The sequence below is a fragment of the Megalobrama amblycephala genome, linkage group LG9, assembly GCF_018812025.1.
Source record: "Megalobrama amblycephala isolate DHTTF-2021 linkage group LG9, ASM1881202v1, whole genome shotgun sequence".
In the NCBI taxonomy this organism is placed as follows: domain Eukaryota; kingdom Metazoa; phylum Chordata; class Actinopteri; order Cypriniformes; family Xenocyprididae; genus Megalobrama; species Megalobrama amblycephala.
The window spans coordinates 1,389,269-1,412,988 of record NC_063052.1 but is presented as its reverse complement, the minus strand read 5'-3'; the positions used below and the strand labels follow the sequence as shown (position 1 = coordinate 1,412,988).

At 36.6% G+C, this 23,720-nt stretch overlaps 1 protein-coding gene across 1 annotated transcript in view; it reads left to right on the top strand.

Moving 5' to 3' along the window:
• Nucleotides 1–23,331, top strand: part of myo1g (myosin IG) — a 54,671-nt gene extending 31,340 nt beyond the window's left edge. The window contains exons 20-22 of the mRNA XM_048201117.1: nucleotides 743–856; nucleotides 6,566–6,723; nucleotides 21,767–23,331. Coding sequence (XP_048057074.1) covers nucleotides 743–856; nucleotides 6,566–6,723; nucleotides 21,767–21,929 — 435 coding nt within the window. The 3' untranslated portion in view covers nucleotides 21,930–23,331. The remainder of the gene's footprint in view (nucleotides 1–742; nucleotides 857–6,565; nucleotides 6,724–21,766) is intronic.
• Nucleotides 23,332–23,720: the final 389 nt, after the last annotated feature.

Below are 23,720 nucleotides of genomic sequence, written 5' to 3'. Positions count from 1 at the left end.
TAAACATATATTTAAAAAAAAAAAAGAAAGTAAAATTCCAACTGGACATTATCAAATAAAATAAAGTGTGAATGGGGTATACAAGATATATTAGAAAATCAAGTAAAATAACAACAGAATACAAGCAATACAATAAGAATTGTGCAAAAGGAGTAAAAAACTAAACTAAAAAAGTAAAATAAGAGTATGAATGGAGTAAATAAGTACTATTAAAAAGAAAAACAATAATACAAATGAGAAGTAAGTTATTAAACAAGTTATTATATAGGGTAAACATGGCAAAACTATATTCTTTCTCTCTCTATCTCTCTTTCACCAAACTCCAAAGTCACCAAGTCTCATTTTCTCACACATGAGCTTCTTTGACCACAGCCAATGTAGAGATCACAAGCACAGCAGAGTTCTCAATGTTTGACTGCCTTGAGCAAAGACTGTAAAATACACTCTATAATAGCACTGCAGCCATGGATCTTGCTGCCATTGGTCCAGTTTATCTTTCCTTCCCAGCGAGACTCAACCACACCACCAACCCAGTTTCACAGACTATTTTTAAAGGCAGGAACATGCAGTTCAATAGTAGAGCAGTACATAAACCTACCAACAATGCTGATGCAAAGGTTGCACATGAATTTCAGTAAGCTCTGAATATTGTTGTTATGTATTATTGTGGTCTAGCTCAGACAGAGGCAGCTAGTTTACCTCATTTCTGCTTTTTCTCTCTCCTTATCTCTCTTTTCTTCAGCTCAACTGGTTCAACAACACAAAGGACAGAGCTCTACTCATCACTGACAAGCATATTTACAGACTGGAGCCCAAAAAACACTTTAAAGTGCAAAAACGAATATGTCTTGATTCAGTAAGTATCTCACGCACATGGTCACCCACACTTGTACATGCATGCTGAAACATGTAAAATATAACAGCACCGACTGAAGTGAAGCCAACCAAAAGAAAGCAGACACGTCTTGGTATCTGTAATTGTCTGGGTTCGCTTGATTTTTATGCAACCGTGCAATGTGGGTCAATGCATCTGTCTGCTGCAGTCATGCTTTCTCTTTGTTTTGTTTTTTTGACTTGCCGTCTGTAGATTACGGATTTTTGTTTACAACTACCAACTGGTATCTTTTATGCTTTTGACAACACTAATACTTCATATGACTGGCCATGATGTCAGATGGCTTAACAGGGTCATTCGCAAACTTCTGGCTGTGTCTGAGTGAATTCAGTGACCAGAACAGTCTGTGTGTGTGGTGTCTGACCTACATTCTGTCTATGTTCTCAGATGCGATACAGTGAGAGAGGGATTTGGTCACACACTGCAGCACTGCAGTCTGAGCTCCCCTTCACAATTGCATAGATTCAGACACACACACATTAAACCTGCAATTTTATCCATATCTGTATGTTTTACACGTCTCTAGCGGAAGCAGGGCCAGACGTCTCAGGGAGAGGGAGAGATAGAGAGAAGCGATTGGGTGGTTCAGCAAGAGCTGCAGAACAAACTGCAGTATAATACTGAATCATGCCGATTATGCTCACATACTCTTTAACACATAATTTTCATGTCACAGCTGTTATTGGGATATTTACAGATTTGAATATCACAGATACCAGAATAACACCAGAAAAAAATATATACGGTACTGTGCAAAAGTTTTAGGCATATGAGTATTTTCAGTTAACAATAATAACTACCATGATGTATAAATGCTTTAATAAGTAATTACATTTAAATAATTTAAATTAAATTTAAATAATGAGACTGTGGAGGAGAGTGTGCTTAAAGGGTTAGTTCACCCAAAAATGAAAATAATGTAATTTATTACTTACCCTCATGCCGTTCCACACCCGTAAGACCTTAATCTTCGGAACATAAATTAAGATATGTTAGTTGAAATCCGATGGCTCCGTGAGACCTCGATAGGGAGCAATGACACTCTCTCAAGATCCATAAAGGTACTAAAAACATATTTAAATATGTTTTTAGTACCTTTATGGATCTTGAGAGAGGAGGTGTCATTGCTCCCTATGGAGGCCTCACGGAGCCATCGGATTTCAACTAAAATATCTTAATTTGTGTTCCGAAGATTAATGAAGGTGGAACGGCATGAGGGTAAGTAATAAATGACAGAGTTTTCATTTTTGGGTAAACTAACCCTTTAATTTTCATTAAAAAAAATAATTCAAAAGAAATCTTTGCGGTCCTAAAATAGGCTTCAGTTTTGTTAAACAAAATATATTTCTTTCTTTTGATTTTGGACTGCAATATGATGGACATGACAGGCTTTGTGAGATTTACTCTATTATAATCTCACAGCCTTGCTGGCAGCCCTGCACCTAATGGGTAACCATCCAAATACATATTATGAACTTTCCCAACCCTCTCCGGTCAGGCCAGACCACACTGGATGGGTTCAGGCAGTCCCAGACAAGGATATTGTTTTGTGACAGCCCAGTACATTGTGGTTTTAATCTCATTTCGCCATAGAGTGACGCACAAGGACTCTGTGCAGCACAGGGGCTGATTGTGGTAGTTGATATTCTAGAGCAGCAGACACGGACAGGGCAACCTTATGGCCTGTTCACACTTATAGTAATAACTATATCGATAACTGTATTAGCATCTACACCAATGAACAATAATTATCTGTTTTTTATAAGCCTATCTGTCACTTTAAATGCTTCAGCGCTTAAAGTTGGGTGGATTCTGATTGGCTGTCAATGTTTTTCATCAGCTGGAAAAAAACATCCTTAAAGTGATTCCAGCAATATCGTTTCTCTATGTCAGTGTGGACTCCTTTTATTAAAGGGATAGTTCACCCAAAAATGAAAATTATCCCATGATTTACTCACCCTCAAGCCATCCTATGTATATATGACTATCTTCTTTCAGACGAACACAATCGGAGATATATTTAAAAATATCCTTAGTCCTCCAAGGTTTATAATGGTTGTGAATGGGGGGGGCGCATTTTGAAGACAAAAATAATGCATCCATCCATAAAAAAAAGGTAATCCATACGACTCCAGGGGGTTAAAAAAGGCCTTCTGAAGCGAAGCAATGCATTTTTGTAAGAAACCTATCCATATTTACAACTTTACAAACACAAATAACTAGCTTCCGGTGGTCTACCGTACGCAGAATGCGCAAGTCGACTTGCGCCAAATGAGTAATTCTCTGAAGCGATGTATGACACAGGATGTTGGAGTAGCGTAAGCTTACGCTGCATTCACACGGGGCGTCAGCGTCAACGCTTGACGGAGGGCGTGTCTGAAGCTTGTGTTGACGCGACCGTTATAGTGATAACAGCCAATCACATTACTTTCCGGTGTTGCACAAATGCAATTGGCTAGCAACTGCTCTAGGGTATTTGCATAGGGCGATCTGATTGGATGACGCCTGCGATGGCGCTTGAAAAGTTGAGAAATCTTCAACTTCTGCCGCTTGCATATGTGTTAACTGTTCCTTTTGTGGAATATGTCCAGAAACAATGGTACATCTGTTCTGGCAATGTCCCTATGCCATCACTTTCTGGAAAGATCTATCCCGATACATTACTGTTAAACTTGCTGATTTTTCTTTGTTTTGGAAAAATGTACTGTTTGGTTTCCATGATAACAAGAATAAAAAACACCAAGAAATATACCTAATTAATTTATTGATAATTTTAGGGAAATATCACATTCACAAAGCCAAATTTAGCAATTCTAAACCTTCTTTTATAGCTTTTGGTAAGGAGACGGAACAGTACATAAATTCCATTTATGATTCAAAAAATAAGAAGGCTGCTAAAACCATTCAGTTATGCTCTATCTTTAATGTATTTATTTGAAATTCCCCCTGGCTCTGCTCTTGTCTTATCTGATATTTCTGTATTAATGACTCTATTTGTTGTGTTCTTATTCTTTGTATCGTACAGATTTAATAAAAATAAAAAAAAAACTTCTGCCGCTTGCAACGCAAGTGAAGCGACGCGACGGAACCCACAATTCAGTTCGGCAACGCATGACGTCACCCGTTCAAAGTAAATGAGAAGCGTTAACGCCGGCGCCCCGTGTGAATGCAGCGTTAGACGCCTCTCGCGTTTCAAACAAACAGGCCTGTGCAACAAACTCAAGTTTAGCAAAGCGACAAGAGAGTCAACAGCGAAAAGTAAACAATTAATGTGTTTTTGGTCATTTAAAACTGAATTCACGGCTGAATAGAACAAACTCTCGGGTCTCGCGTGCGCAATCTTTGTTGATATTGAAGGGACTTTCGCCGCACTAGAGTGACGCTGTTTGCGTCACTGAAATAAACGAATCTGATTGCACGGTACGGCCATCGTTAATCTTGCAGAGACGGCGAGCTTGAGCGGGGAGTTCTTTGGCGTGAGTGATCAGGACTAACTTAAGTATTCTGATTAATTATTTTGTATAGTATTTTAAAATGTAACGCCAGTACGCCATATTAAGTTAATGCATACTATTGCCTTCGAGTTTCTCCTCCTGTCTGTACGGTAATTTCTCTACTGTGCGACAGAGAGTCGAGTGGTTATGACGCAATCGTTAGCCTATTTTTACAAAAACTGTTTCTACGGGGCCATAATGTAACATAGAAGGTAATGGAGCCCTTTATACATTGTCGTGTATCTTTAGAAATAAATAATGGACAAATGGAGTCTTTAAACGCCTCAGATGTAAAGTTATTCGCTGTCAAAGTGACGCCAAAATGAATGGGAGTCAATGGGATGCTAACGCAAGTGAAGTTCTGCTACAAGATGGCGGCACGCGGCCGACTTCAACTTCCGGTCGACTTCCTTGGGCACTGGGACCGGGACTGACCAGGGGTGAGTTTCTCGAAAGCATCGTTAGTGAACCATGGTCGCAAGTCCCATTGAACTCTATTGGTAACGACGGAACTTGCGACCATAGTTCGCTTTGGGAAACGCACCCCTGAATGATATAATCTTGTAGAAGATATGTCAGTCTGGCCTTGCCAGGCAAATTACACTGGTATTACGATGTAAACATGAAATATGAGAACATTTCATGAGTCCTCATATTTAAAATAGCTTTAAAAACATACCAAACAATGTTTTATTAAAAATGTAAAAATGCAGAATGTTTTCTGTGATGGGTAGGTTTAGGGGTAGTGTAGGAGGATATACAGTTTGTACAGTATAAAAAAACCATTATGGAATGTCCTAACTTTGATAGCTAAACAAACCTGTGTGTGTGTGTGTGTGTGTGTGTGTGTGTGTGTGTGTGTGTGTGTGTGTGTGTGTGCGTGCGTGCGTGCGTGCGTGTCTGATTGATTGGAGCACAGTGCAGTGTTTCCTTGCACACCCTCATTTCTCACAATCTCAGACAGCAAGGTCAGATGCATATACGGCAGGGCACAAAGTGATTTAACGTGTGTGCGCGCGCGCATGTTTGTGTGTTATAGTGTGTGTCCATCCGAGTGGCAGTAAAGAGGCTTAACGCTGCCTGATCACTCTCTTCCTTTCAGGCACAGTGGTGACGCACCTACTGCTGTTCATAACCCTTCACGTTCATGCACACTTAGAAACACACACTAGACTTTAATGAACCCTATGCACTCAAAGACCCCTTTAAATCTGTTTGGGTGGGAAATATTGAAGGGCTTTTTAAATAAGTTAATTTAGTTAATTTACAAAATTACCTCACAAACAATGAAATAATAATAATAAAGGCTGTGTTTAGAAAAAAGAATATTATTGTTGCTATTGTTGCAGTATAGTACCTGTACTGTGCACTATACTATAAAACTTGAAATACTAAAATGAAAATGAAAATTAAAGTAAAATGAAAACGGAAAATATAAAAATGAAAGCTCATTCAAAATATTCATAAATACTATAATAGAATATAAATAATACTAAAATGACATAAACATATTAGCCAATAATCATATGAGCTGCTGGTGGTATAATGTGAAAGACATCCTCTTTTGTAGGGAGCATTTGATTGGACAAAAATGTGTGCAGTACAGTCACCAATATTTATTTTTTTTTCATAAGAAACTGCGAATTTAAATATCTGATACATTTAGGGAATGATTTCATCGTTTTTAAAGCATACATACACAAATACACACATATTAAAGAACATAAATGCACATGGGCATTCATGTGCACAAACATGCGAACAGAATCCCCAGGACCGTTTCTATTCTCAGAGTCAAGCGTACCAGCCAGGCACACACACAGTTTTCTGACGCACAACTTCGATTGGTCACACTATTTGAGTAATTGCAACAATCAAGTCATTCATTCACGATTATTTCCAGCATATTACTCATTCTCAAGGTTACTGAGTCAATCATGTGCTGAAGCACAGGAAGTGATTGTGTTTTGAATGAGCTTTTTAATCTGGGATTGCAAAGGCAAAGGTTGACTGAATGCCAGTTGTTGGTGGACAAATGGATCTGCTGGACTCAGGAAAGATGAATTTATTGGACACAAATGCTTTGACTTCATTGTGCACCAACACTTGCTATGCAACGTGTTAACATGTTTTCATGTGTTTGTATTGCTGTTTTACACTCTCTTGAAACCCACAGGTGGTTGGTTTAAGCGTAACAAGTGGCAGTGACCAGATGGTGGCGCTACATACTGCTTCTCAGGATGACGTTCTAGTGCACTTGCAGAGGGGTCAACTGAACCCAAATCAAGACCGTGTAGGGGAATTGGTGGGCGCCCTTACGGACCACTTTACACGGTAAGAGTCCATGCCAATAATCTTCACCTTGCACATTTTGCAATTGATGTGCAAGTCTTTCTGCTACTAATGCGATCATCACTATTACTATTGCTTATTCTTAGTGTTCGGGATTTAAACAGCCCTTAGAATTATGGCCAAATCACATGATGCTAAATTTTTGTCCAAATCTCTAAATTTTCTGTATTTAAAACTACATTAACAATGCATTTCATACAGACAGTTTATTGAATATACGATTTCTATGATGAACATATTTTTAATTTCTGAATTAAAAATTATTATTATTTATTTATTTATTTTGGAGGACATAAAGTCAAAAATGGTGGTGCTAAAACTCTCCATTTTCATAATAAAGAAAAGGCATCATTAAAAGTATGACTTTTATTTTAAAAGAAACCTTATAAAGTAGTATAATTTATGTTGTTGTTTTTACCTCTGGTTGTTTATTGTAATTGTAATGATATAAAAAATGATTAAGGTATGCATACCGGTACACATATTCAAGCTGTAAAAACTATATTTTACTTGATGGTTAAACCACATGACATTTTTAGACATTTGCATTCAAAATTTGCTGAAAATGGCATAAAAGTGTTTCAAAACCATAGAAAATCAACACGATTACATAGAGAAATTGGCACATATGTTTTCTATTTGGTTCATCTCACCATTTGTGCTAAAGGGATGAATCATACCTCATATTGTTTGGTTTGTTGCTATTACAAATATAAGTTATCAGACCTATGGTTTTTGCCTGCTGGACAATAAAAAATGTCATTTAGATTAAAGGGATAGTTCACCCAAAAATGAAAATTCTGTCATCATTTACTCACCCTCAAGTTGTTCTAAACCTGTATACATTTTTTTTTGTTCTGCTGTACACAAAGGAATATATTTGGAAGAATGTTTGTAACCAAGCAGATCTCGCCCTCCCATTGACTACCATAGTATTTTTTCCCCCCTACTATGGCAAGATCTGCTTGGTTACAAACATTCTTCCAAATATCTTCCTTCGTGTTCATCAGAACAAAGACATTTTTACAGGTTTGGAACAACTTGAGGGGGAGTAAATGATGACAGAATTTTCTTTTTGGAACTATCCCTTTAATTAAATAGCTTCTAAATTGATTCAGTTCAAAAGTTTATTGTCCGTGTGTGTTGCTTTATGGTAAATGCACATGCTGATGAGGTATAATACCATCCAAAAGTTTGGGTCACTATGATTTATTTATTTATTTTATTTTTTTAAGAAATTGTTACTTTTGTTCAGCAAGGATGCAATAAATTGATTTCTATTGCACATAAATTTTACAAGTTCTATGCATCAAATCCTGAAAATATTTAAATCATGACAACTCTTGGAGTGAATTATTTAACCAGCGTTTATTGACATAGATTCTGGCGGACGAGATCTGCTATGCTGCTGCTGAGCAAATACAAAGATTTGTTCAGCTTAGTTAAAATAACATACAAAAAGGAAACGCTGCTGCAAAAATGTATTAAAACCCTTGTAGCAGATCTCTACAGGTGGTGCTGGGGAGGAGGAGGCTAAACAGAAGTGTTCATAATCACTCAGCAGGGCGATCACAGGCTAGGGTACGAAATAATACACATAAATTACATTTTAATATATTGAAATAGAAAACAGTTATTCTAAGTTGTAATACAATTTCAAAATATTATTGATTTTTAATTTACTTTTGATCAAATAAATGCAGCTTTGGTGACGCCAAACTTTTGAACAGTTGTGTACATTTACAATTATTTACTTCATGAGTTGATTTTAAAGATACCCATTTCTTCCATCATAACATTTTTTGTATATAGTAGTGTGGAAGATTGTTTTGTAAATGCATACACACATACAGTACAGTCCAAAAGTTTGGAACCACTAAGATTTTTAATGTTTTTAAAAGAAGTTTCGTCTGCTCACCAAGGCTACATTTATTTAATTAAAAATACAGTAAAAAACAATAATATTGTGAAATATTATTACAATTTAAAATAACTGTTTTCTATTTGAATATATTTCACAAAGTAATTTATTCCTGTGATGGCAAAGCTGAATTTTCAGCATCATTACTCCAGTCTTCAGTGTCACATGATCCTTCAGAAATCATTCTAATATGCTGATCTGCTGCTCAAGAAACATTTAATGTGTACAATTGTACAAAATATTTGTGTACAATATTTTTTTCAGGATTATTTGATGAATAGAAAGTTCAAAAGAACAGTGTTTATCTGAAATCTAATCTTTTGTAACATTATAAATGTCTTTACTGCCACTTTTGATTGATTTACTGCATCCTTGCTGAATAAAAGTATTCATTTCTTTAATTTCTTTAAAAAAAAATTAAAAAAAAAATTCTTACTGACCCCAAACTTTTGAACGGTAGTGTATAATGCTACAGAAGCTTTGTATTTCAGATAAATGCTGTTCTTTTGAACTTTCTATTCATCAAGGAATCCTGAAAAAAAAAGTACACAACTGTTTTCAACATTAAAAATAATCATAAATGTTTCTTGAGCAGCAAATCAGCATATTAGAATGATTTCTGAAGGATCATGTGACACTGAAGACTGGAGTAACGATGCTGACAATTCAGCTTTGCATCACAGGAATAAATTACTTTGTCAAATATATTTAAATAGTACACAGTTATTTTAAATTGTAATAATATTTCACAATATTACTGTTTTTTACTGTAGTTTTAATTAAATAAATGTAGCCTTGGTGAGCAGACGAAACTTCTTTTAAAAACATTAAAAATCTTAGTGGTTCCAAACTTTTGGACTGTACTGTATGCATCCATGTTGTGAGATGCTGGTTCATACAATGGCATTTTCAGGTTTGACACATAACCTGCTCCAAGGGAGGCAATATTAGGGCATGGGGCAGACAACAGCCTGGTTGTGTATACAGTGTGTGTGTGTGTGTGTGTGTGTGTGTGTGTGTGTGTGTGTGTGTGGCAGGTGTGCGGTGTGTGTAATTCAGTGGGTGTCTGCAATCACTGTTCTGCACGTCTGCTTTAAACCCATTGTGCTGCCATCTGCGAGTCAATCCATGGGGTCATGCCCCCTTTACGACATCATCAAAAGGAGACGTCAGAGGGGCCTGTGGAAGTGTGGAGGAAGGCAAATAGTGTGTGAGCATGTGCGCGTGGGGGTGGGCGGGAAAGCAGATGACAATGCACACACGTGCATTTGATGCACCAACTACGGCTTTCATTGCTTTAAAAATTATGTCGGATTTTTCCATTTTAAAAAGATCTTAAGGGGAATGTTAAGCACAAAAATGAAGACAAGATGGACCATTTTAAAGTATGTGTGAGGTTTCAGTTGAATAGATGTAAAAATAACCTTTTGCCAGCTCTAAACAGAAGGTGACCATAATTTTGCCAAGTAGGGCATGTGCCTGGATTGACATGTCTTGTTGGACCTGGAACAATATTCCTCCAAAGTAGCATAGTCCTAATCCAATATATTACCAGATAAAAACATTGACATTGTGTCTTCACTGTAAAAATATCCTGTTCATTTTATGGGAAAAACAAACAAACAAACAAACAAACAAACTGGCAGCTTGGTTGCTAGAAATTCTCTGCTAAAAATACTGAGACAGTGTTTCAAGTATTACAGAATGGCATATTGGTATATTGGCCTGTATATTTTATAGCTTGTAACTGTATATTTTTTTTTAAGTGATATAATATTATACACCAATCTACCTGAACTACCAAATTTGCACCTTAAAGGGTTAGTTCACCCAAAAATGAAATTTCTGTCATTAATTACTCACCCTCATGTCATTCCAAACCCGACCTTTGTTCATCTTCGGAACACAAATAAAGATATTTTGATGAAATCCAAGAGGGTTTTTTTTATCCTCCATTGAAAGCAACGAAATTAGCACATTCAGTGTCCAGAAAAGTAGTAAAAACATTTGAAACATTTGTGAAACTGACAAATAACATAAAGGCTTTGATTAGTATTAGAGAATACGGTATAAAATATCATTTTCGTAACAATGAAACAGACATCTCACAGTTAACATCCTAATTCATATTATCATTCGGTGAGATGAAGGTAAACATTATTGATAGAGACTAGAGAGTATGCTTCACATCTTCCCTCAGACTACTTAATAACGATTATACAATATTTAATATATTAAATATGAATTGAAATGAATAAAAATGGAGGTGTTGGGGAAATGGTGAGTTGGGGTGTTGGAGACATCACAGATGATTTGTCACAAGAGTGATAATAAACTTGCTTTGTGATTGACAGGATTAGATGAACATGCTCCCCTTGAGCTTTTATCTACAAGTCAATTTTAAGAGAACAGACAAATATGACCTGGAAGAGTAATATATGCAAATTGGTGCATAAAATATGTATGAACTGTAGAAAAGCTCCAAAAAGTATTTAACCAAAACTTTTTCCCAGCTGTTCTCAAGGTGATTTTTAGTGGATGTATAAAGTCAAGTTCACACAAGTGTCCTATCAGAGTAACCACAGGTGTAGAGAATCACATTAAATATGAACCTCATCCACTAAAGCTTGACAGCCACGAAGCGTCAATGATTTTAATATTTTCTTTCATGTGTCATTTAAAAAAAAAAAATCCTTTTAAGAAATTTTGCTCAAAGTGTGCTTGTGCTATATTATTCAGGCACGTAACAGCATTCTTCTCATTTTTAAAAAAAAATCTGATCAAAGCTCTCATGATCTGGGATAAAGTTTGTAAATATTATAATATAGATATATATATATTCCATATAGATTCCATATTCTGCTTTGCATGCATGTTGAGAGCTCTTGTCTTTATCTCAATTCAAACAGGGATTCATTTCTGTTATGATGCCTGTCTTTAAACCCTGTGACCTCTACTCTGGGTCACCTAACCCTCACCTGACTTAAGCATTAAGCAGTCAACATTATGACTGTGCCATGTGTGTTTGTTTGTGGAAAGACTGTATGAATGTGTGTGTGTGTTGTTGGGTAGTTTAAACCCCTCTTTGGCCATCTGCTAAGACAGCTGTGTGTGTGTGTGTGTGTGTGTGTGTGTGTGTGTGTGTGTGTGTGTGTGTGTGTGTGTGTGTGTGTGTGTGTGTGTGTGTGCGTGTGCGTGTGTGTGTGTGTGTGTGTGCGTCTTGGTGACGTTTTGGCCAAAGGCAGTGTTGGCCTAAGTAGCTTTTTGTAGCTCTGGTGTGTGAGACTGTGAGAGATTCTGGAGCCAAAGGGGTTAGCAGAGATTGTTTGTCTTCTTAATTATCCTCCAAAAATTACCAGTTGTGAATTTTCTTGCACCTAAATAGATCAACTTTACCAAGCAGTATAGCAGGTTTACAGGAATGGAGACCAGAAATTGAAGTATTAGATTAGATGATGATTTCATCAGCGGTATAGTCTCATCTAGAGGAACATCATAAATCAAATCAAAGAAAAAATGTAGGGCAGGACTTGATTTTGTCCATCAGGAATTGATTGGATCTTTGGATTGTTGTGGTTTGCTATTGCAGTGATTGACAGGTTGTCCCGACCATTAAATTCATGGCATATATTCATTATGTATGAATATTATTCATACAGTAATACAATTTAAAGCAGGCAAGTGTGACATACATAACATCGCAATGAAAATAATTTCCGAGGCTATATGCAGGGGTCATTATTATTATTCAGCTTGACAAATACTTTGAATACACATTAAAATCAACTGCACATTCAAATGAATCATTTTATTTATGTAATAAGTAACATTATAATAATGACCTAATTATTTCTTTAAATATTATAGAGCAGTGGTTTCCAATCCTGGTCCTGGAGAACCCCCAGCACTGCAGTTTAGATGTCTCCCTAAGCAAACACACCGGATTCAACTCATCAGTTGTTAGTAGACTGCCCGACCTCAAATATGTGTGTGTTATATAAGAGAGACATAAATGTGCACCATTGAGGGTACTCCAGGACCTGGATTGGGAACCACTGATATAGAGTGTACTATAATAAGGTATAACCAAGAACATATGAGCATTATAATATTGCAAATGTCTTTGTTGATCTGTTCACTAATTCTTCACTCTGCCTGTCGTAACAATTAACAGAGCTGTCTGTGGGCAGTGCTAAGGCTTAAAAGCTTATCCCAGGTTTAATCAATTCAGTCTAACTGCAAATTATAGGAAAATAATAATGCTTTTCCATTGGTAGGTCAATGTGACTTTCATTAGATACATTTATATAACAAAGAAATGACTATGAACTTGAATCTGTGATACATTTTTAGGATTCTTTGATAAATAAGTTAAAAAGAACAGCATTTATTTGAAATGCAAATGTTTTGTAACATTGTAAATGTCTTTACTTTTGCTTTTGATCAATTTTACATCCTTGCTGAATAAAAGTATTCATTTAAAAAAATAAATGTTGCTGATACCAAACTTTTGAATGGTGGTGTAGATGAGCTGTCTTCTAAACACCATTTGTTCTATGTGTTGTGTGTGCTTGAGTATGATAAGCAGTACTGTGTATGGAAGTGTGTGTTTGTGCCACTCTGCAGGGTTAACTGAGATTGTTTGTGTTTGTGTCATCTGCAGACATTTTGACCAGAATAATCAGCTCTATTGTTGCCATACGTGACATCATCCCTGTTGTGTGTGTGTGCGTGTGTGTGTGTTGGTTGGTTGGTTGGTTTCCCTCCCATAGGAAGGAAGAACCTGTTGTGTAATTCTCCACTGGTGTGATTCTGTGTATCAATAAGGGAACTATCTTCTCAGGCTGAGTTGATGAGCAGCTTATCTCGTCCTTCCTTCCAAAGATGTGCATTAAGTGTCACAGAGACTTAATCAGGCTAGAAGTAATCTACGTGATTAACTATATGATTATATAACTTATATTATCTTATATTACACAAGGTGTTATTGCAGCCAAGTTTCAATTTATTGAATAATTCTCAATAATTCTAATTTTCAGGTTTAGCTAATAGATTTTTAAAATCGATCAGTGTAGTACACTAATTAATTCATCTAAAAATGAAAATGGTCATTATTAAAGGATTAGTCCACTTTCAAATAAAATTTTCCTGATAATTTACTCACCCCATGTCATCCAAGATGTTCATGTCTGTCTTTCTTCGAAAAGAAATTAAGGTTTTTGATGAAAACATTCCAGGATTATTCTCCTTATAGTGGACTTCAGTGGTCTCCAAACAGTTTAAGGTCAAAATTACAGTTTCAGTGCAGCTTCAAAGGGCTTTAAACGATACCAGACGAGGAATAAGGGTCTTATCTAGTGAAACGATTAGTCATTTTCGAATGCAGTTCTGTTTTTTTCCGTAAATAGAATAGGGAAGGCGTAGGACATACAGCGTAAGCGCGGAAGCACGTGTAAGCCGATCATTTGTGTTTATAAAGCATATACAGTTGTATTTTTTTTTTTTTTTTTTTCGGAAATGACCGATCGTTTGACCGACCTCCATTTAAAATTTTAAAGCTGCTTTTTTCCATACAATGAAACTTAAAGTGAGGAGTTGTCAAAAGTACTAAAAACAGAGAAGTCCATATGACTTGCATATGACACTACTGTATCTAAGCCATATGATACATTTTATTTAAGGAACAGACTGAAATGTAAAAGATTAGTTCACCCAAAAATGAAATATCTGTAATTAATTACTCACCCTCATGTCGTTCAAGCGTAAGTCCTTTTTTCATCTTTGAAACACAAATGAAGATATTTTAGATGAAATCCGAGAGCTCTATGACTCCTGAATAGACAGAAATTTAACCACCACTGTCAAGGTCCAGAAAGGTACTAAAGACATTGTTAAAGGTGCCCTCGAATGAAAAATTGAGTTTATCTTGGCATAGTTGAATAACAAGAGTTCAGTACATGGAAATGACATACAGTGAGTCTCAAACTCCATTGTTTCCTCCTTCTTATATAAATCTCATTTGTTTAAAAGACCTCCGAAGAACAGGCGAATCTCAACGTAACACCGACTGTTACGTAACAGTCGGGGTGTACGCCCCCAATATTTGCATATGCCAGCCCATGTTCCCAACATTATGAAAGGCATTAGACAAGGGCAGCCAGTATTAACGTCTGGATGTGCACAGCTGAATCATCAGACTAGGTAAGCAAGCAAGAACAATAGCGAAAAATGGCAGATGGAGCAATAATAACTGACATGATCCATGATATCATGATATTTGTAGTGATATTTGTAAATTGTCTTTCTAAATTTTTCGTTAGCATGTTTCTAATGTACAGTTAAATGTGGTTAAAGTTACCAGCGTTTCTTACTGTATTCACGGAGACAAGAGCCGTTGCTATTTTCATTTTTTAAACACTTGCAGTCTGTATAATGCATAAACAACTTCATTCTTTATAAATCTCTCCAACAGTGTAGCATTAGCCGTTAGCCATGGAGCACAGCCTCAAATTCATTCAGAATCAAATGTAAACAATATAACAGTATACAATACTCACATAATCTGACGCATACATGCCGCATTCATGATGAACACTTTGTAAAGTTCCATTTTGAGGGTTATATTAGCTGTGTAAACTTTGTTTAGGCACTGTTTAAGGCAAGCGCGAGCTCCATGGGCGGAGAGCAAGAGATTTAAAGGGGCCGCACAGCATAAATCGGCTCATATTTAATGATGCCCCAAAATAGGCAGTTAAAAAAATTAATAAAAAAAAATCTATGGGGTATTTTGAGCTGAAACTTCACAAACACATTCAGGGGACACCTTAGACTTATATTACATCTTGTAAAAAAACTTTCGATGGCACCTTTAAAACCGTCGACGTGACTGCAGTGATTCAACCTTAATTTTATGAAGTGACGAGAATACTTTTTATGCACAAAAATAAACCAAAAATAATGACTTTATTCTATATGCTTGTTTGTAGGGCTGCACAATTTGGCTGAAATAATTATTAATAATAAATAAAAATATAAAAATAATAAATATTACTATTGTAATAAATATCACTATTGTAAAAACTGCAGTGAGCTTGTTTTTTGTTGATAAGTGCTTCTCATTACAAGTTTGGGAAGATTATTTGTACATGTTAAAGCGACCCAAACCAGCATTTACTGTGAACCGAACCGCTCCGAGACACTGTAAACACCAGAGGATAATGAGCTGTACGTGTTTAAATGAACACAGTTCCGCACTTCACTCTGAAACACACAGCGCATATATTTTAGTAAAATTGCAGCTTTTGCATTTTGATAATCACATTAAGCTATATTGCAATTTCCTTTTTATTTTGATTAGTCCTGCAGCCCTACTGAAAACCTTCCTCTTTCCAGAACTCGATTTCATTCTCATTTATGCATATCACAATCTCAAGATGTTTTCCTCCAGGTTTGACGTCAATGACACCAAATGAATGTTTCATAATATGAAATTTGTGAGCCAAAATTTCAGTCTGTTCCTTGCATAAAATCAATTAATTGAGTTGTTTTTTGGGTTTTTTTTACCGTGAATTCTTTTTCGTTGATGATGGTTTTTGTCACATCACATAGAGGATCAGCATGCGTTTTTAGCCCAGCATTTTAGCCCGATTTCCCCCCACTCACACTCAGTAAAACAGCCTGTTCCTCCACACCTCTGTGGGACGCAGATGCTGCTGTTGCCCCGACGATAGTTGCCAAGCAGCTGAGGAAGTGCTAATTAGGATTGCAGGAGAGATGATGGGGAGTAGTGGAGATGGAGGAGTGTGTGTATATGTGAGCATGAGTAATTGTGTATGTGGCTGAGTGTGTTTTAAATGGGCTTCAATCTGTGGACTCTTAATGGTCCCTCCTGGTGTCTTATGACTGCTGTGGTTTGTTATAGGGCCCAGAAGGCTTTTAGTTTGTGCATACAAAAAGCTGCATTACAGAAAAAACACACATAAGTTTTTTTTTTTTTTTTTTTTTTTGTGAATCTTTTCTTATTCTATCCCTACAATAATTACGATTATAGAGTAGGTTATTGCACTCAATGTTGGCACAATAAGTAGAATTGGATGCAGTAGATTTGTTGCTATGTATTTTCACAATTACATACTGTATATTGAATTCACTGTACTGTAGATTTCAAGTTTATAATTGACTTGGATAGTTTACCAAAAAGTGAATATTCTGTCATTACCTATTAGCATAGACTACTATTCAAATATTTGGGTACACTTAAGATTTCTTTTTATTTTATTTTGCTCTAATCTAAGATTTGGGCTCAAACTAGCCTGATATTTTCCTTCGTTTCAGTTCTTGAAAACCTGCAATAATTTCCTGTCCTTTCATTCTCTTTCTCTCTATCAGTCTATTGTCTGCCCCTGTAGTCTTTTTGTATCTATCTATCTTCCACCTTTTGTCTCTCTGAGAGAGTTTGTCACTTCTGTCTCGTTGTTGACAGATGTGCATTCTCAGCTCCTGTCCTGAGAGCCTTTGCCTTTGGGAAAATGGCTGACAGTTTGAGAGAGGGAGAAAGAAGTGATGTTGTGTTATGGATGAATGCCTGAGGTGAGAATGATTTTAAAAGCAACGAAGATGCAGAAGTTTGTTTAGTTCAGGATGAAACTGAGAGAAAGTGGCAGAGTGAAAGGTGGAAGAGAGTTTCCACTGACCTCAGATGCCATAGTGTTATTAATAAACCATAAAAGTGATAGTAATAGAAACCTTAAAACACAAGTGCAGCGTCATGGTGAGCCTTCACCAGCAAACATTTTTGAAGGTTTTTATTATATTTATACTACAGTTCAAAAGTTTGGCATTGGTAAGATTTTTCAATGTTTTTGAAAGAAGTCTCTTATTCTTACCATGGCTGCATTCATTTGATCATAAATGCAGTAAAAACTGTAGTACTGTAAAATATTATTGTGGTTTTAAATAATGTTTTTCTATTTTAATATTTTTAAAATGTAATTTATTCCTATGATTGCATAGCTGAATTTTCAGCATCATTACTCCAGTCTTCAGTGTCACATGATCCTTCAGAAATCATTCTAAAATGCTGATTTGCTGCTCAAGAAACATTTTTTAAAATGATAAATGTTGAAAACAGTTGTGCTGCCTAATATTTTTGTGGTTCTTTTTTGGCATCTGTGGTTCCATGAAGAACATTTAACATCCATGGAACTTTTTCCATCGCACAAATGGTTAATGGAAAAATCTTCTTCACACTAAGAAGAAAATGGATCTTTTAAGAACTGTTCATTGAAAGGTTCTTTACGGAATCAAAGATGGGGTTTTTTTATAGCGTAGCTGCAAAAAAACTCCTTTTGGAACCTTTATTTTTAAGAGTGTAAGGACAAAAACATAATTATTTTTAATAAACATCGTATCTTCATGGGAACTTTGCTAAATTGCGTTTGCTGGTGATGTACTCAACAGGCCATTAGGAGGAGACTGCAAACAAACGCACACAGTCTGAGCCCACGGGGCCCAAACTCATGGTGTGATGGTAAACAAAAATTATGCGCAGTGACAGCCGAGCCCCGGGGACGCAGACTGCCGGTTGTGTGTGTATTCTTGAGTTGGTTTCCACTCTTAGGGACAGGCTTGTTGGAATAACGTATCTGTAAGGGACTAGAATGTGTAATGAAGTGGGTTTTTCAGGCGTGGCCCAAAACATAGTTGTCAATGATTCACTATAATGGACATGGAGATGTACGGTCATATGTGACACAAACGCTGAATAAAAGAAGAAAGTTCTCATGGGGGAAGGAAGGCGGGGCACACAAGAACCATACGGAGTTGCTGCTGCGTCCCAGTTCTGTCGTATGGTTTCCATGGAAATAAATAATGCAGCCCAAATGCATCATCTTCTCATTGGTTGGGACGCCATGTCCCTGGAAAAACAGGTCAACTCAACCACAAACTTGCACCATTTCGGAAACCTACACCTCCCGAAGTTTTTCGAGGAATTGCAAAAAAGTACTGTGTCATGTACGCAACTAGTCTAAGACAATAATAACCGTCTCGTTCAAGAATAGTTCACCTAAAAAATTTTATTCTGTCATCATTAACTGCCACATTCTAACCCAGTGTGTTGTTTTTTGTTTATAGAACATAAAAGTAGACATTTTAAAAGGTTAGTTCACCCAAAAAATGAAAATTCTGTCTTTAATTACTCACCCTCAAGTCGTTTCACACCCGTAAGAACTTTGTTCATCTTCGAAACACAAATTAAGATATTCTTCATAAAATCCGATGGCTCAGTGAGGCCTGCATTGCCAGCAAGACAATAAACACTTTCAATGCCCAGAAAGCTACTAAAGACATATTTAAAACAAAAATTGGTTCAACCTTAATGTTATAAAGCGACAAGAAAACTAAAAAACTAAATAACGACTTTATTTAACAATATCTAGTGATGGGCGATTTCAAAACACTGATTCATGAAGCTTTGATGCTTTATGAATCTTTTGTTTCGAATCAGTAGTTCGGAGCGCCCCAGTGGTGAATCATTGAAATTTCGAAACACTTATGACTTAATGAAGCCTCATTTACTGAAATCACGTGACTTTGGCAGTTTGATACACGCTTCGAACCACTGATTCGAAACAAAAGATTCATAAAGCTTCGAAGCTTCATGAAGCAGTGTTTTGAAATTGCCCATCACTAGATATTGTTGAATGAAGTCATTATTTTGTTGTTGTTTTTTTGGCGCAAAAAGTATTCTCGTCGCTTTATAACATTTAAGGTTGAACCACTGTAGTCACATGAACTGTTTTAAATACGTCTTTAGTAGCTTTCTGGGCGTTTGAAAGTGTTCATTATCTTGCTGGCAATGCAGGCCTCACTGAGCCATTGGATTTTATGAAAAAATCTTAATTTGTGTTCCGAAGATTAACAAAGGTCTTACGGGTGTAGAACGACATGAGGGTGAGTAATTAATGACAGAATTTTCATTTTTGGATGAACTAAACATCTCAGGTTTCATTAAAAGTATCTTAATTTGTGTGTTCGAAGATTAAACAAAGTCTTGTGGGTTGGGAATGACATGAAGGTGAGTAAATGCTGACAGGATTTTCATTTTTATCTAAACTATACCTTTAAGGACCAGATTTACTGAACAGGGCAAATTAGCATGATGCCGCAATCCCATAAAATGCTGCATGCCATGTCGTAATTACCGTAAATCAAGCTCTGTATGCTTTTGAATTGCTCTCGCAGTACTTTAATGCCATACACCTATCGGCCTGCACAACACCACTTCAAGTCGAACACACCATAAATCTTCAGTGGACACATGGTACAAGTCGTAGCTCTCAGAAAATGACGAGTTTTTTACTTTAAACTCTTCCTTTAACCTTAAATCTTAACAGAGATCATAGCGTTTAATGCCCTCCATGCCTCCATGTTTCACTGACCTTCTTTCGGTGAGTTGGTGAATAAGCAGGTCAGCGGGTTGATGGGTGGGTGCAAACCATGGCTTTGAGCCCTGATGGGAACAGCTGAGTGGAAAGGGAACAAGAGAAGTGAGAAGTTGCGTGACCCACAACCGACTTTTTTTCATGGCGGACTGCCCTCCACCTGTTGGAGGGCTTAATAAGGAAAGTTTGAGTGGTTCACTGCATGGTTTGCAGTGGGAAGGAAAGAGAAAACCTGACAGAAGGAAAGAGACCATCTGATTTTGCTCTATTTTATAGTAGGTGCCAACCAGGAATATAAAAATAAGGATCTTGTGACACTGAAGACTCAAGTCATGGCTGCTGAAAATTCAGCTTTTGCACAATATTTCAGTTTTACTGTATTTTTGATCAAATAAATGCAGCCTTGGTAAGCATAAGAGACTTCTTTTAAAACATTGAAACATCTTACCATCCCCAAAATTCTGAACGGTAATGTATGTGTTTTGTGTCACTATGTGTTTCATAGACATTTGAATAAAAGAGACTTTGTGTGCCATAGTTGTCTTTTCACTATGAGAGTTGGTGATAATGTTTAAATACTCTGAGGAAGTGAGAGGACTGTGCATTTAGGGAACAGGGACAAGATCAGACAGCAGAGGTGTCCCTTCTCATCTTTTCTGTCCTACATAGGACATTATTTTTGACTCCATCAAATGGGACTTTTTGAGCCCCACTTTACTGCCACTGAACCACTTATATAATAGGCTGTACTTAAAACAAAGTTTACTTTAAAAATACTTTAGCTTTTTTTTATTTTCTTTGTCTTTCTTTCTTTCTTTCTTTCTTTCTTTCTTTTCTTTTTTTTGGTGTTGTGTTAAACGGACCATCAAAATGAAGTGAAACCTTTTTGTTTTTGGATTGCATACACAAGTAATTTTGTCATAGAGCATAATAAGTTAACTCAATCTGCTTGCAATCACATTCTCTATAGGGTGCTATATATTGGTTCCTGCTATATCAGTAGCCAATGAGCTTAACCTTCAAATACTTGGTCAGCATTTGCTGTAGCAGTGCAGCACACTTTCAGAAACCCTCCACCTTCCCCAGCTCCACCTGTATAGATCTGCTATGGGTAATTCGTGTATGCTATATTGTACAGCAGCAGCATTTCTTACTTGCTCACAGCAGCGTGTCTTGTTTGTATTGGCAGTAGTAAGTCCTGTACTTGCTCTGCAGCAGTAGCAGCGTAGTAGATCTATTACGCCAAGACCAAACATACAACATTGTCATATGCATTACCATGCCAAACACTCTGAGAGTTGTTTGAAATACTTTTATTCAGCGTTAACATGTTAAACTGATCAAAAGTGATTGTAAAGACATTTAAAGTGTTACAAAATATTTCAATTTCAAATAAATGCTGTTATTTTAAATTGTAACCGTTATTTTTGCTGTTATTTTAAGCTGTAACATAACGCTGACCCCATAATAAAGCTACTACAATGAATTCTCTTTATGAACCACTAAAAACAAAGCAGAAACACAACTGAGTGCAAAGCTTTGACTGCTTTTTTATAGGCCACAGGGAGCTGTGCGAGCTGTCACAAGCTATTTTTGGGATGTATTCAGCCGCATTGTCTGGAATCAAGAGTAATTATGTCATGTCATCTGTTTATTTCAGAGTGAAGAACACTCCTCTGCCAGTGAAAGTGTGCTCCACGGGAGTCCAGGTACACATGAGTGGCAAACCTAAGAGTATCACCGTAGAGACCAAACCCGGCCAGACCATCGCAGACTTCAAGAAGAGTCGAGCAGGATTCACCTTACTGCTGCCCCATCAGTAATGCCAAAGCTTCACAGGACATGACATAAAAAAGTATTTACCCGTTCAGTCAGGGATGGAGCCATAACTTCCAGAGATTTCCCATCATATCAAACAGGATTGGATATTTCTGTATATAAGTGGAAGAGAATTTCTAATTTCTAATAAGCAATGCACTTTGTTGTTTTAATAGACTGATAAAGTGACAAATATCACCCTTGTTCCCTCGACAAACACCCAATAGGATTTTTACATTGGCTTTTGGATTATTGCAGAAAATAAGCTCAGTGACCAACAAAAGTTTTTCATTCTTGCTCGTTTAGTTCATCATGATAATCTTCAACAAGCTTTATGAATTTCAAAGCCTGAATGCAGCTAAATGTATTGTATAAACGAACTACATTGCGGCCGCATGACTTCAACATCACCACCATTAAGCTTCAGTCAACTCTTTTAGTCTTCATTTTCATTTTCCCTGAAAGGTTGAGTTTAAATAGCAAGAACACGATTATAAACACAACGAGGAAGTGAAAGCGGACTAGTGAGTAGATAAGTATATATGTTTGGTGTATTGAGGTTTAATGTTCCAGACAACCTCTGTAGTCCCATTAAGACACTTGTGAGCAACTGCCTGTTTCAAGACAAGTAACAGCTTTAAAAAAATCACAAGGGGGGGTTAGTGTGATCTATTTTAATACGTGATATCTTGAGCTTGTGTTCACCACAGACCTTTTTTCTGGCATTTAATCAAAAACTTCAGAACGATAGAATCTGAAGTGCTAAAATGCAACTTGTTTACGGGTTTTGGCCTCAAAAAATACATTATCCCATCCCTGCGGCACTCTATAGTCCTCTGTGTTAAACAGAAGAAACGTCTAATCTAGTTAGTGTTAGTGTGTATATCATGTGGTTGAAAAGACAATACGCAGCATAAATGACTGCGCTGATCTCATGTTATTCTGCCGTCCCTCCTCTATTTTTATTTTTGCACATGAATTAGTCATAAAGTGTTATGTTTTTTTGAATTGTGGGGATTCATGTAATAATGCTATTTTATTATTTATGTACATTTCAGAGGGAACGTTCTATTGATATGGTCTTTGCACTTTTCATAACAGAGTATATTTTTACATTTACTATGATTTTATTTTTTTCTCCAGGACAGGGTGTACATTTTAGCTGTGGAGATGTAACCAAGAGTATTGTTATATGTTAGTGCCTTGAGTTTCGTGGTACACAGACGTATTTAACCAAGGTCAACACCTCAGTTCAAACCATACAATTGCTACTGCGCTGTAGTAGTAATGTATACACAGAGGAGTGTTTTTAATGCTTTTTCAAATTTGTTAAAATTTGTCAAATCTACACTGTAATCAAATAATTCGAGGGCCTTATGATATTGTTACATTAAATGCTACATGCAATGATTGTGTGGTTTTTGGATTTGCTGGCATTGTTTTTTGTTTGTTAAATGTTGGTAAACCCTATGTTATGGGGACGAAATGTCCTCTCAAAGATGGCAATATCTAAAATCCTTGTCCTTGTGAGGACATTTCTTCGTACCTATGAGGAAAACAGCTTATCATACTAAGTAATGTTTTTTGAAAATGTAAAAATGCAGAGTTGTGTATGATAAGTAGGTTCAGGGTTAGTGGATAGAATGTACAGTTTGTACATTATAAAAATCCTTATGTCTATGGAAAGACCCCATGCATAAAACATGAAAACCCAGCGGGTGTGTGTGTGTGTGTATGTGTGTGTGTTTGCTTGTATCTCGGCACTGAAGATTCTCAATAGTGACAGGTTGCCTTAC